At 33.5% G+C, this 14,499-nt stretch overlaps 1 protein-coding gene across 1 annotated transcript in view; it reads left to right on the forward strand.

The window, feature by feature from the left end:
- The window catches only part of LOC106469478 (C2 domain-containing protein 3-like), a 70,195-nt gene that overhangs the window by 18,514 nt on the left and 37,182 nt on the right, over nt 1-14,499 (forward strand). The window contains exons 6-8 of the mRNA XM_022398010.1: nt 1,802-1,900; nt 11,961-12,047; nt 14,153-14,257. Of these exons, the coding sequence (XP_022253718.1) occupies nt 1,802-1,900; nt 11,961-12,047; nt 14,153-14,257 (291 nt within the window). The remainder of the gene's footprint in view (nt 1-1,801; nt 1,901-11,960; nt 12,048-14,152; nt 14,258-14,499) is intronic.

Genomic DNA, 14,499 nt, shown 5'->3' on the forward strand with positions numbered 1-14,499 from the left:
AAAATCATAAATTACTATATCAATACCATAGAATTCCACTATAATTTATCAAGCTTAGTAATGATTAAGCTGTATTTGGGTCTAAAAAATATGAAATTTTGAGCTCACTAAAGTTTTACTTTACAGCTTGGAATCTAGCATGAAAAGAATAAATTTGTCGACCGATTACCTCAAAGAGGCTGAGAAAACCACTAGGGGGACATTCTGAGCTTTCAATTAGTTATTCACGTGTCATAGACAGAAGTAGGTGTATGTAACTGTTTCCAAAAATGGAAAGAAGTGGGTGGGACCACTGTGTTTGATTCAGTAAATGTAGCGATATCTCAGCAAATAGAAAAAATAGGAAGTTCTTATTTTATATTCTAGCTTGTCAATATTGGTAATTTGAGTATCTAAGTCACAAGAAACTATGGACTTTATATTTGGACATTACAAACATTTAACTTGAGCCAGTGCTGCATTCAATGCACCACATGGCACATAGAAATCAATATTTAGAATTTCTTTTTTAATCTTTACTTTTAAATTAAGAAATTAACTGATGTATAATACTAAAATTTGAATTATAATGTACAAATTGATACCCAACTTACTGACATACATTCATAAAATAGTAGTTCAATAAACTTTTGCATGCGAGTTAACAAATGAAATTACATGGCCTTTGACCTGTGACCCCTGTTGATAGGGTTAATAAAGGTCATTAAACTTTTAAAATAAAAAAATATTTTTTAATATGTAGCTCTTAATAACTGTTCTGCATTGCCATTAGTACTAGAAGCTCACCAAGTAACTCAAGTGGTTTTTCTTTTGTGCAGTTGATCTCAATTACAAGCAGTATTCTATACTCTCAATATATGTGTGGTTGTATTTATGTATGTATTATTCTTATGAGACCACGAATTATAAGATTGCCATTAAGGTATAATTCCTGTAATCGTTTGTATAAAACACTTACCAACTTTTATCTTTTTTTCTACATCCAGTATTTGGGTACACGTTATGATGGGAGTAACTGATTGTTGTCTAGTTTGATTATTATCATTTTTAAATTTAACAGAAAGTGATAAAGGTTTCACAAGATTATTAAATTCAACAGAGAGTGATCGTGGTTATTACAAGATTATTAAGTTCAATAGAGAATGATCAAGATTATCACAAAATTATTAAATTCGACAGAGTGATCGTGGTTATCACAAGAATATTAAATTAAACAGAGAGTGATCATGGTTATCTTAAGACTTAAATTTAACAGAGCGTGATCATGGTTATCACAAGATTATTAAGTTCAGCAGAGAATGATCAAGGTTATCATAAGATTATTAACCTCAACAGAGAATGATCAAGGTTACCACAAGATTATTAAATTCAACAGAGTGATTGTAGTTATCACAAGAATATTAAATTAAACAGAGAGTGATCATGATTATCACAAGACTATTAAATTTAACAGAGAGTGATCGTGGTTATCACAAGATTATTAAGTTCAGCAGAGAATGATCAAGGTTATCATAAGATTATTAACTTCAACAGAGAATGATCAAGGTTATCATAAGATTATTTGTGGATGTTGTACAAAAATATGACATTGACATTAAAGTGAGGTCAAAGTAGTACTAGTGTCATGCTGAAACAGTGTCTCATTTTCAAACTTAATTGTGTGTTAGTTTCTTATGGACAATAAAAAAATATAGCAGAATTATATTTTATGGAAGTAAGAACATTGTTTCTAATAGTAAGTATCGTATTTGTTTTCCAGAGTATTCATACTTTTGTTATTTTCTTGTCGGTTTATTTGCAGGTTCAACCCCTCATGCTTACTAAGGAGTTGCTTAAGAAAATACAAAATAGTATTCTTATAGTAGAAGTCTGGGATAGAGATATTAATGATGAAGATAAAGTAAGTGAAAAATATTTTTTTTGTGTAACATGACAAGGTATTAAAACTATTTAAATCTTTAAATTTCTCAACATCATCAAACTACGGATATTTTTGATAAATATATATCATTTTCATTTGAGTTAAAAAAATGTTTATTTTCTTTAATTTGCTTAAAACATTTTATACATTGCTCATGTGATACAAATTACTTTTCCAGAATGCCATCAAATGTTATGAATATCAGAATGGGTTGTGTAATGAAAAATTAACTTTAATAGTATATTACTTTTAGGCTTACGGAACAAATTAGTTTATGTTGATAATATTTAAATGTTGTTTTTTTATCACCATAAGCTACTTTTGTATACTGCAAGAAATCAGTTTAAAAGCAGTATTTGTACTACTAATTAATTTCTCTTTACTGTTTAGCAGGACATTATTAATGAATAATAATAACTTTCAGTCAGAGCATGATGTATACTTATTAAAAACTGAAAACATCCTGTCAATCAGCTATTTAAATATACTTAAAAAACAACCTAAAGGTGGCAGGAGTTTAGTTTAAAGGAAGAGAGAACAACATGAGAGTTGTTGGCTCTACCAACTTGGGTGTTTATCGTTCCCCTTCAACCTCGCGCATGAAAATGTTTCTGAATCATGGTTAGTTGTATTGACAGAAGGCTGTGAAGGAGTTTGGAGAAGACACAAAGACCTTGACGTTGAAGAACTTCTTTTCCATTGTGTTTGATTGTTGTTTATTTTATGTTGATGATGTGAAGAAGTGAGAGACCATGTCTCTTGTGACTGAAGTATCCAGTTCCAACATATACTACCTAGTATTTCAGTTTGTGTTAGCAACAATATATGGTGAAAGGTTCCGGTTGGTATTGGACTTATTAAAATATCAAATTCGATTCATAACCTTTTGAATTGATTGAGCAAACCATCGTGATAGGGGCCCTTTTCGGGGGGGCTGGGGGCTGGGACCAATGACCCGATGAATTTTGATGTGTGTGTGGTGGGGGGGGAGGGGGAACTGGAGTACCCGGTGAAAACCCACTTTCACAGGACAGATGCCGAATAATCTATCTGTTCTGTGCCCTGGCAGTTAGAGAAAACATGACACAATCTTCAAACCTCAGGAAGTGTGGGTGATTGTTTATTCTTTGTTTTTCTGTTTGCAAAACAACTTGTATGGTGATGTGTATTTGAGAGGAACGCTTGTGATTTTGTGTAATGCAGCTGTAAGTTTGTGTCTTTTTTCTACTTTGTTGTAGTACTGGTAGACAAGCTCAGTTAGTTTATTTTTTTAAAGTAGTTAGGTTGCTAATTTTATGTATAAAACTTACAGGGGTAAATTTTGGAAGCCTTATGGCTAATGTAATTGCTCTATTTTGTTACAGTTGTAATTTTTTGAGGTTATTGTCTGAATGTTGTATGTTATCTGACAGCATTATTCAATTAGGGGGCATATAAATGTTTTATATATTCCTAGAGTTGTGTCTGGTGTGCAGCCTGTATGTTTTCCAGCAATGGAGTCTGATGTAGTTGGTGCGTTTACTAATTGACGCATGTATGTTTTTAACATGCTTATTCCATGTGTGGCGTGTGTCAAAGATGATGCCAAGATATTTAATATTATTGCTCATTTTTATTTCTCTCTCTCTCCTAACTTTCATTTGATTTTCATCAGGGTTTTTATGTGTTTTTTGTAATTTTTTGAAAAAGGTGATTGCTTGTGTTTTTGTTGGGTTTAATATAACTCGCCATATGTTACACCATTCTAGAATTAAATTCAGTGATTTTTTTTTATCTCGGTTAGTTCCCAATAGTAGGTTTCTTGATATGCTCCAGACAGCTATATTATCGGCAAACTGAGAATGATATGTATATGTTAGATTGGGGAATGGGATGTAATTTCGAAATATGATGTTTCGGCGTGGCAAAAGAAGTGATCTTTGTGGCACTCCTGTGGTAATATTAAATGTTTTGGATAGTGTATCATTAACTTGGGCTGTTCTATCGACCAGAAAGTTAGATATCCGTCTAATTATGTTTTTTTTTAATATTCAACTGTTTTAGTTTATATTTGATGGCATTGTGCCAAACACTATCAAAAGTTTTTTTATCATCTAAGAATACACCTATGGTAGCTTTATTGTCATTGAATGATTTATAAACAGATTCTGTTAATCGTGTGAGATGGTCTGTTGTTTGTCTGTTTTTTCTTGATGCATTTTGGATGTTTGATAATAAATTATTTGTTTCACAGAAGAGCAGCATTCTGATAGATATTATTTTTTCCATTAGCTTGCGAAGATAACAACAAACTAATAGTGAAGAAGTTATCAGGGTTAGATTTATTGGTTTGTTTTTTGGGTATTATGGTGATTATTGCTTTTTTCCATGTTTCTAATCACCAATTAGAAGTGATAGATTGATTATGTTCGTGAGGTGAAATAGGAGAAGGTCTGAAGCTTTTTTTCAGGACAATATTTCTTATCCTTTCATGATGGGGAGCTGAATTCTTGATGTTTTTATGTTAACTTTTAGTTCTTTGAGTGTGATCTTTCTATTTATTGAGTTATGTTCGATTGTTGGTGAGTTATGTAAGATGTTGGATGGGAAACACTGGGTGAAAATTGTTGGATTTGTGTTGATGTAATTATTTACCTGGCTGTGGTTTTGAGTGATAATGTTCGGGAAAGTTAGGTTGCTAAAAGAAGTTTTGTAATAATCGGCTAGTAGAAATGCTTTGTCTCAATCTGTTTTAGCTGTAATGTTGTGTTTTATTTGGTGAAGTACAAAATTGTTAATTTTGTTAGCTGACAGGGATTTAAATTTTTGACAATTTACTTTAGGTTTACTTTGAGAGACTTCTAGGTATTTGCAAAGGTCCAGCAAGTTGGTCTCTTTTAATGTTGTGTTTTATTTGTGTGTGTAGTCTGTTTATCTGAGTTTTAAGGTTAAGATCACTTAAAATGTAATGTTGTCTTTTGAGATGTCTTTTCCATAATTAAAGAATGTATCTTGGGAGTTAATGTCCAGTGATTACTTGAGTATTCTTTTGAAGCTGAGGTGGTGGTGTCACTGTAGATTTGCTGATAGCATTAGTTACGTTTTTCTACATAGGTGTCAAGTTCGTATTTATTGTTTATGCGTGTGATTATTGGTGGTAAGTGAGCATTAAGTGATTCATTAAATGAGTGCCAGTCGGTTTTAGTGTAGTTGTAGACTGGTGGGAGGTCTCATGGTGTCAGGAGTCTCTGTGTGTGAAGCATGCATGATATAGGTAAGTGATTGCTTGAAATTTCTTGTGTTTTTGTTAATAAGTTGGTTGAGACTATTATTAAATCTAATATGTTGTACGTGTTTGTAGGTGAGTTGTAGTATCATTAATAATCTGCAGGTTTTTCATATCTAATAAATCACGTATTATTTCTCCTCTTTGTGAATTTCCATTTACATCTTTATGTGGGGTATTCAGATCGCCTATATTTAGGGGTTGTGGGGCTTTTAGACATACATTGTTGTAAATAGTTAGTGTCAATGTTTTTTGATGGTGAACAGTAGATAGCTATAATTGGCATGGATATTCTATTATTTATGTGGATGTTGCAGAAATTAGTTTCATTAATATCAGTTTTAAAATTCTCTTCTATTGATGTAATGTTAGTTATGCTATTGTTGAAATACAGTACCATGCCTCTATTATTTTGACTATATGGTAGGTGGAATGATTTAAATCCTGGAATATTTATGTTTTGGTTTTCCTTGACTAGTGTTTCTCATATTATTAGAATGTCAGCTTGGACTTGTTTGTTTAAATTGTGAATTTCAAATTTTTTGCTTATTAAATCACTTTGATAATTAAAGTGTAATATTTTTACCGTGTCTGTGAATTTTGTGCTTGTTGTGCTCAATTTTTAATTTTATGTGATATATATGGTGTAGTTTGGAGTTTGGCATGAGAAAGTAGCATCTGACTGTTGAACAAAAGTTTTGTAGAAATTCTGTTAATGTTGAAGATGATTCACATAGCGATGTTGGTAGAGCTGGGTGTGTTTGGGCAGCTGTTTTGTTGTAAGCTGGTGCATATGTGGCTGTGCTGGTGTTTCTTGGTGCTGTAGGCTGAGCTAGTGTAGCAGGGTTGGGATGGTGTTGCATGTTTGTGTGTTGTGGTGGTGTTTCAAGAAGTGGTTGGTGTTGTTGTTGGGATAGAAGTGGATATTGTATCATAGATGGAGGTGGTTGTGTGTTATTAGTTTTGTATAGAACTCTATCCCTTATTAGCTGGAACTAAGGACAAGCTCTAAAGCTAGCAGTGTGTGGGCCCTAACAGTTGGCACAAGTAACCTGGTCTTACCCATTCGGGCACTGGGCTACCTTGTGTTGACCGGCACATGTAACACATCTTTGGGGAGCAGTGGAATATGGTTTACTGTGCTCGAACTTCTGGCAGTTGTAACATTGTAGGATTTGTCTCGCTGGAGTCTTTGCTGGTTCTGTATAGTGCTTTTTAAAAAAGAGTGTACAACCATCATTTAGTAGTTACTTTAACTAGTGGTGCTTTCTGTTTGGTTATGAAGGAAATGATGCATTCTACTTTAGTGATAGTGTAACATAATGTTTTAAGCTCGTTACTGATTTTGTTATCTTCACTGTTGATGTCGATTCCTTTGATAATGATGGCTGGTTGTGAAGTGGTGTTCTTTGGCATGTGAATTGTGGCTTTGCTTTCAAAGGCAGTGTTTGGCCAGTGGGCTAAAATGTGTGCATACTTCTTAGAGGAGCTGCACTTGAGTAGAATTCCTCCTTTTGGAAGTTTTCATATGTCTTTTAAAGTTTAAATTAGAGAATAGTTTCCTTATCTTAGTAACAGTCTGTGGTATTCTCAGTGACTGTGGAATTCCCTCAATGATTAAGGAGGGAATGTTGTATTGTTTGTCCTTGGTGTTGGTGGATGTTGTGTTTTGAGTGTTTGGTGTTGACTTACCACTAGGCTTATTACTATAATCTGAAGTTTTACTTACCAGTGCAGTCTTTTTTTTCTTTTCTTTTTAATGGTTGTGAATCCATCATTGTTGTCTTTTTTGTGGACACGATTGTGGATTTGAGTTCATTGTGGAGTCAGAGGCAGTTAAGTCCTTGGTTGAGGTGTAGTCAGAGGCAGCATCGTTCACAATTGTTTCCAGCATCGAGGTCAGTATTTCAGGAGACATGGATTTGCCCGCAGATCTGGTTGTAACACCCGGTCTGGTCTTAGTAGAAGTATGGCTAGTCATTGTTTTAATGGTCCTGATAAGGAACAAGGGTAAAAACCATATAAAAAAATTATATCTCACTTTGGTTGAGAGCTATGAAACATCTCATATGCAGCATCTCATCCTCTTCTTCTCCTACTGCAGATGAGGTTTTGTCTCTTTAGAGGATGTGGGCTTCTCTCAAAGTCCTCATTCCTCTTGGTTGTGACCAATTGCATTATCTTCAGTGGGTTTTTGATTGACTAATGGAGCCTTGTTCAGGATCTTTTAGATTCACCTCTTACCCTTCCTTCTCACTTACAGAATGACTTTTGACTGGTGGTTGGATCAGAACAATACTACCATGGGTGTTCCTCTTCCTCATCTGGATTGTCACCTTTTTATGGATGCTTCTCTTTCCAGTTGGGAAGTATATCTTGACACTCAAGAGGTTTCCTGGTAATGGACTTTTTCTGAATTTTCTCTCTGTAGCAATATCTTGGTACTTCTTGCTGTTCATTTGGTAGTACTTCACTTACGTTGGGCTCTTCAGGGTCAGGTGGTGATGGGTTACTCCAACAATTCTTAGTTTCCTGTCCAGTTCGTCTTTCCTCCGTCACAGTTTACCAGTCAGTGTAATTGATATACGTTCTGCTTTTGGTCTGTTATCAGAGATTATAGTCTTTTCCATCGTACTGTTCCTCATGTAATATCCTTTTTGACTTGGATTTTTGACAGGGGCCTCTTGGTTTCTTCTGTTGTGGGCTATAGGGTGGTCTGCAACTTTTTGGTTTACTGAATTTGCTTCTGTGTTCCAGTCACCCATATTGTCCATCTAATTACACACCTAATCCATAACCTGTAATTCCAGCCTTCCTTCCTTCCCTCCCTGATTGGAACCTCAATGTGGTCCTTTATGCTCTAACCCATATACCATTTCAATCTCTATCTTCATGTTTGTTATGTCACCTTTTTTCGAAGTCCCTGTTTCAGTGGATGCTGTTCAGATGTGTTTGCGATTGATGTTTGCCTCATTTTGTTTCATATTTCCTATGTTCTCCTTTTTCCTGATCATTTCTTTATGGCCAAAACTTCAGCTACTTGAGAAGGTAATTCTGTTTTTACCCCAATTTCTCTTCTCATTCATATCCCACCTTTATGACCATTTCGATCCTGACTGCCTCATTTGCCTACTCAGGGCTCTCCGAATGGTATATGACATGCACTACTCTCCACCTTGGTTCATGTGTCCATTTGTTTATTCCATTTAATCCTAATCTTTCTCGTGACCTTTCTCCCATTATCCTTACAGGTTGGATTTGCCAGTTAATTTGCCTGGTGTATTCTTCCCTTTCTCTGGATGACTGTCCCTTTTTTCATGTTTCTTCCCATCAAATCCATCACCTGACCACATCCCTGGCTGCACATTTCTGTCTTCCCTTGGAGGACATCATCAGTGCTGGTATGTGGACCACTCCACATATATTTGTCTCACAACCTCCATCATATGGCTGTTTCCTACTCTATGGGTTTCTGCTTACCTCCTGTCACCATTTTTTGCTCCTCTGTTTCTCTAGAGTGGTAAGTACTCCATTAATTTTATTTTTCTTTACAGGGAGACTTTCTTTCATGTTTGGATAATGCTCTGTGGCAAGTGTTGCTTGACCAGGTATACTTAATCTTAAATCTGCACTGTAAGACTTGTGACCATATAGCATGCTCAATGACTGTGATGTTGAGGCTCTTCCTACAGCGGACTTGATGTAAAATTCCAGATGCCGGCAGGTGTTAGTTGAGTGACTCTGTCAATTGTATCCTCTGTGCATCAATATGCATTGTATACAATATAGTAACATGTCACAAGGTCATGTTACACACTCAGTTGAGATGGGGTGTTCTGCAGGACTGCTCGTAGATATACCTTACAGTCTTTTGCTTCATAAATATGTTTGTCCTGGACTGTAAACTCAAGGACTATCATGACTAAAACAGACAGGAATTACTGACTCTCTCTGATGATCTGTGACATTGAGGCTGTTCCTACTGCAGTCCTGATGTACAATTCCAGATGTCACCAGGTATTGGTTGATATACTTCATGAACATGATCGCTCTGCTTTTCCAAATGGAGTATGTTCTTAGATTTTGAGATGGTGGACCATGGAGGCTTGTCCTGCTAAATGTGCACAATGCCATTTAGTACTCCTCCATATATTGCAGTGGATCTGGTGTTGGTTGTAGCTGGATAAGGCACGACTTCCCACATGTGTAAGGCTGGGTACCCTCTTCCAACTGCAGACTGGACAAAAAATTCCCAGTGCCACCAGGTTTCCAACCAGAGAGGAACACCCACCTGGGCTCTCCTCCTTCCTACCATTTGCTCGATGTTGGTTTCTGGTGGATCTGATGTTGGTTGTGTTAGAGGTAGGCACATGCGGAAGAGGTTTTTTTTTTTGTATGAAAGCTCCTCTTCCATGCTGCTTCCTGTTTTTGGGGTGAATGATAGTGGACTTCATTTAAGTCCTGTTCTAATTTTTTTCCATTTTTTTAGTACTCTTTAATGATGTCTTCATTTAATATATATTTTTTTACTTATAGCTATTCAGTAGATCAGTAATAAAACACATTAGCAAAATATGAAGATCTAGAAACCAACAAGAAATTGTGTTCAGTATCTTAAAACTAGCACAAAGTGTGTGTGGTGCATCTAAAAAGTTCTTTAACTATGGGTAGCATTTTGAAATTTTTACAAACCAAGACAAAAAAGTATGCAACAAAAAGAACACAAAATATGTGGAATATCTATAAACTAATATAAACTATCTGTGACATCTGGGAACCTAAACAAAATGTTTTAATATCTCGAAACCAGCACAAAATATCTCTATTTTCTAAAAACCAGCGCAAAATAGTTACATCTATAAACTAGCACAAAACATGTACAGCATCCAAAAACTGATACAAAACATTTGCAGCATCTAAAATTGAGTGCAAAAATCAGCAAAAAAAAATGCCAGTATGTGTAAACCAACATGAAATATCTACTTACAAATAAGCACAAAGTACGTAGAGCATTTAGAAACCACCGAATAATGACTGAACTATCTAGATATTAGTACAAAATGTATTTGGCTTATAAAAGTCAGAACAAAATGGATAAAGTACATGTATCTAGTTTCTAACATGAAATGTTTACAACAACTATGATGTTCTTAGTGGTTGGGTAAAAAAAATACTTATCGAGATGAATCTTTGTCATGAAGTTTTAGATTAGGTAAGGAAAATTTGATATTTTACCAATGTCTTGGAAAAGGTTTGAATGTATACAATTTGTATACTTATATGAAGGTATATTCTTAAAATACATGAATTATTATTTTATATATATGAATAGAATCATAGTATGGGTCGATTGAATAAATAGGAGAATAAGGGGTGATGGGAAGACTCAGAATTAATTTGTGTTGTATTTTGTTATGGAAAAATACTTCAAGGTCAGAGAATAGCTAGGGAATTTTGTTTTGTCTTGAATATGCATCTAGAAATATGTATGAACTATCCATACATCAGTAGAGACTATGCAAGGTATCTAGTATGTTTGTGTACATTTTCAAAAAGTCAGCATATATGTATGCAATATCTGAAAATTAGATTAGCATATAATAAATGTAAGTGTTCACCCTTCTGTAAGTCCTTTATTTGATTTTAACTTTTTAAGCATATTTTTTGTGCTTTTTTGGATTAATGTATTGAGGTTTTTTGTACTTTTTTATTTTCAGAAGTAAAGAAACATATTTCACAGAATGTTTTAATTTAGTATTTCAGTATAATAAATTTGAAATTAGTACTGTCTAAGTACTTACCAAAACAAATGGTTTTAATAAATAATAAAAAGTTAAGATCTTAAAATAATCTCTTAAAGATACCCTACTATAGTTATTTTTATTCCATTGTTTTAGTCCCCCGGTGGTACAGCAGTATGTTATTAGACTTATGATGCTGAAATCTGGAGTTCGATTCCCCGTGGTGGACACAGCTGTTAGCCCAAAGTGGCTTAACCCTAAAAACAAACATTTACTTTCATATTAATTTTGCTACAAACTGGATTTCAATACCCATGGTGGGCAGAATACAAATAGCCCATTATATAGCTTTGTGCTTAACTTCAAACAGACAAATCTGTGGTTTTAACAAGTAATATAAATTAAAATCTTAAAATGACCTCTTTAAAGATACCCTACTGTAGTAATTCTCTTTCTCTTAGGAAATTGTTTGTCCATCACCATCTGCTATTTCTAAAAAGTGCAAATTTTCTGTTTTTGATTTTATTTTATTTTGCTTATTCCATAAAAAAATAATTTGTTAATCATCTTTTAAAGAGAAAAGTTTGATAAAATGCTTTCATCCACATAAACTGAACCCCTGTCAAAACATAATAATAACTTGGTAAAACAGGAAAACCCTTTTCTGAAATCATACTAAGAAGTGTGTTTATTAATTATTATCTTTCAAAATAATTTTCTAATTAATTTTTGACAATATATATATATTCCAACACCTAGAATAACATTAGAAGTCAGGTTAGTAGTTCTATACTTTCCTGGATGATCTTTGAACTCTTTCTTTTGTAAAAAGATTAGTTAATATCTATAAAAACCAACATTCAAAACAATTATGTTTGGAAAACACAAAATCTATGACCAGTGTATCTTGTATGTAGTAAACACATAATCATATGAACCAGAGTTTGATAAGATTTTTAATTTGTTTATATTATCTTTTTGCTCTTTTGTGTAGTACTTTTGGATTTTGATTCTTTTGTTATTTTATAATTAGCTTATAGGTCTTGGTAAGGTTTCTCTACAAGACCTGTTTTGGAGTTTTCAAGATCCTATTGTTATGGAAGATCTTCAGCATAAAAAGGTAAGATTCAATCTATGGATTTACTTGTAATTCCTCTTCTTCTTGCAGTATTTACGTAAAATAAAATTTTGATAGTTGGCTTATATGTTTAATATGTTATATGTTTATACCTCTCTTATAGTTATGAAAAGTAGTTTAAAGCAAACTTTCTTTAATGGTTTAGACTAGAAAAGTTTCCCTTTCAATTATATAAATAGTAAACATGTTTAAATTACAATAGTAACAAATGTTCCGAGGCTATGTTTAAAATATACAAGTTCACTATGTGATACAAAGTTAATAAGTGGTGATAACAGGGGAACATCTAAATAAAAAAATGCTTTATGAAACAACTATCAAATACAATCAGAAACTTAATTTTAAAGCATAGTGTTTCTTTCTTGTGCCTGTATCTTACATTCAGTGTCAATAATGTTAACAGTAATTTTATAGTGTTGGTATTTAATGAGGATTACATATACTTATAATATCTGATAATGAATAGTAAAGCCATGGCAACAATTGTTGAAGCCTTGTACTGTCAGTTTCAGTTTGTGTTTTAGTGAATTAGTGTCTAAATAAATATAAACAACATTTTGGTGTTATGAGGTCATTTATTTCTAGTATAGAGACACTATTAAGTTTAAGCCTTTAAATACAAAAGTACTTAACCATTCAGCATGAAGAAAAGCTGCAACGTATACTTAGAAATTTAAGAAAACAAAAAAATTATCTCTGATAACACTTTAATGAATTCTATCCTTCACGCTCATCACCTGGTATTATGTTTGCCTTCCCAAAATTCACAAACACACAATTCCCAAATCAGACCTATCCTTTACAATATCAACAACTTTACTTACAAACTTGCCAACTTCCTAGTTCCTATTTTAAACCCCATAGGGACAAATGTTTATCTTGTCAAAGGTTCCTTTTCTTTTACATGTGCAATTTCTCAATTTCTGGACATTGACCAATAACAGCAAGCTCTGACATTGAACCTCTTTAGAAGAAATGATAAAAATATATCTTATATTTCCTAGTAATGATAATTTGAAGGTTGGATTAAACAAAGAGTAACTTGCACAACTATTAAACCTAGCTTTAAAAGAAAACCGTCTTTAACGGTCAATTGTATGACCAGATAGATGGTGTTACTATGGGTTCACCACTACGACCGTCACACCTGACCTGACACTCCTCCTTTACAAAAGGTGTGTAGCTGGTATGTTATTACTCTTCCTTAACCATGAACACATTGACAAATTCTTCCACCTCTTAAATTCTCAACACCCTAATATAAAATTCACTTATAAAATTGAAACTCAAAACAAACTTTCTTTTCTTGACGTTCAAAAATAAAGCAACGAATTTAGCACCCCTGTTTACAGAAAGAAAACTTTTACTGGTTTGCTCATATTGTGTGAAAGTTTTCTGTCAAAATCATTCAAACTAAGCTTAGTCTTAACTCTTCATCACAGGGCCTACTTTGGATTACATCTCTACTCATAGAGAAATAACTTTCCTTCAGAACACCTTAAGAAAAAATGGATATCCTTCACCTGTACTAGAAGACTTAGCTTGTAATTTTCTAACTAAGAAATGAACTCCAACAAATAATATCCAATCATGTTCTAAATTTCCTCTAACACTTGTTATTCCTTACCTTGGAAAACAAAATCTTATTGTCAAGACGCAACTCAACAAGCTTTTCAGGTCTTTTCACACCCAGATGTATTGACTTCAAATCATCACTTTGTGTCAGTGGCTTTTTTAGAACTTTTATGTTCAAACCTTTTATTACAATGATCATGAACTGTTGATAAAAGAAAGTCTACATATTGTGAATGAAAATCAGTAAAAATTCAAACTCATTCTTCCTTGTTTTGTTCAACTGGCTTTTTTTTTCTTCAATTAAATGTTTTATAATAACCTAACACTACTCATTGATTTTTATGATAGTAATTATACAAAAGACTGTTCAATTCCCTATTTTCACCGACTGAAGATGGAATATGTGTAATTCCAAATATTCATTAAAGATATTAACATTTGTTGCCATGGTTCTACAATTCATTACCAGGTTATTTTTTCCCACCAAATATATCAAATATTCTCTGTATTAGATTCCTTTGAAAGGAGTGGATGGACGTGTATCCATCGTCAATCCATTATCAGGGGTTACCAAAGGAGAAATATACATGTTTCTGGCAGTGGGAACTTTGGAGCAGGTAATACTAAAAGGTTTTGTGTTATCTCTTTCAGCACGGGCTTGGTCCCCGTGACCGACCTCTTAACCTTTTTGTGCTTGTTGTAGTTTTCATGCTATAACTTTTAAGTTAGTAAGCATATGTTCATGAATTTGGCAGATTATCATTAAATTACCAAGGCTTTCATATGCAAAATATAAAATTTTTTCATTAAGTCTCAAGGTTTGTCAAGCAATGTTTTTCTCACACCTTTTTTTTTTCTT

Source organism: Limulus polyphemus, unplaced genomic scaffold (genome assembly GCF_000517525.1).
Source record: "Limulus polyphemus unplaced genomic scaffold, Limulus_polyphemus-2.1.2 Scaffold3507, whole genome shotgun sequence".
Lineage (NCBI taxonomy): Eukaryota > Metazoa > Arthropoda > Merostomata > Xiphosura > Limulidae > Limulus > Limulus polyphemus.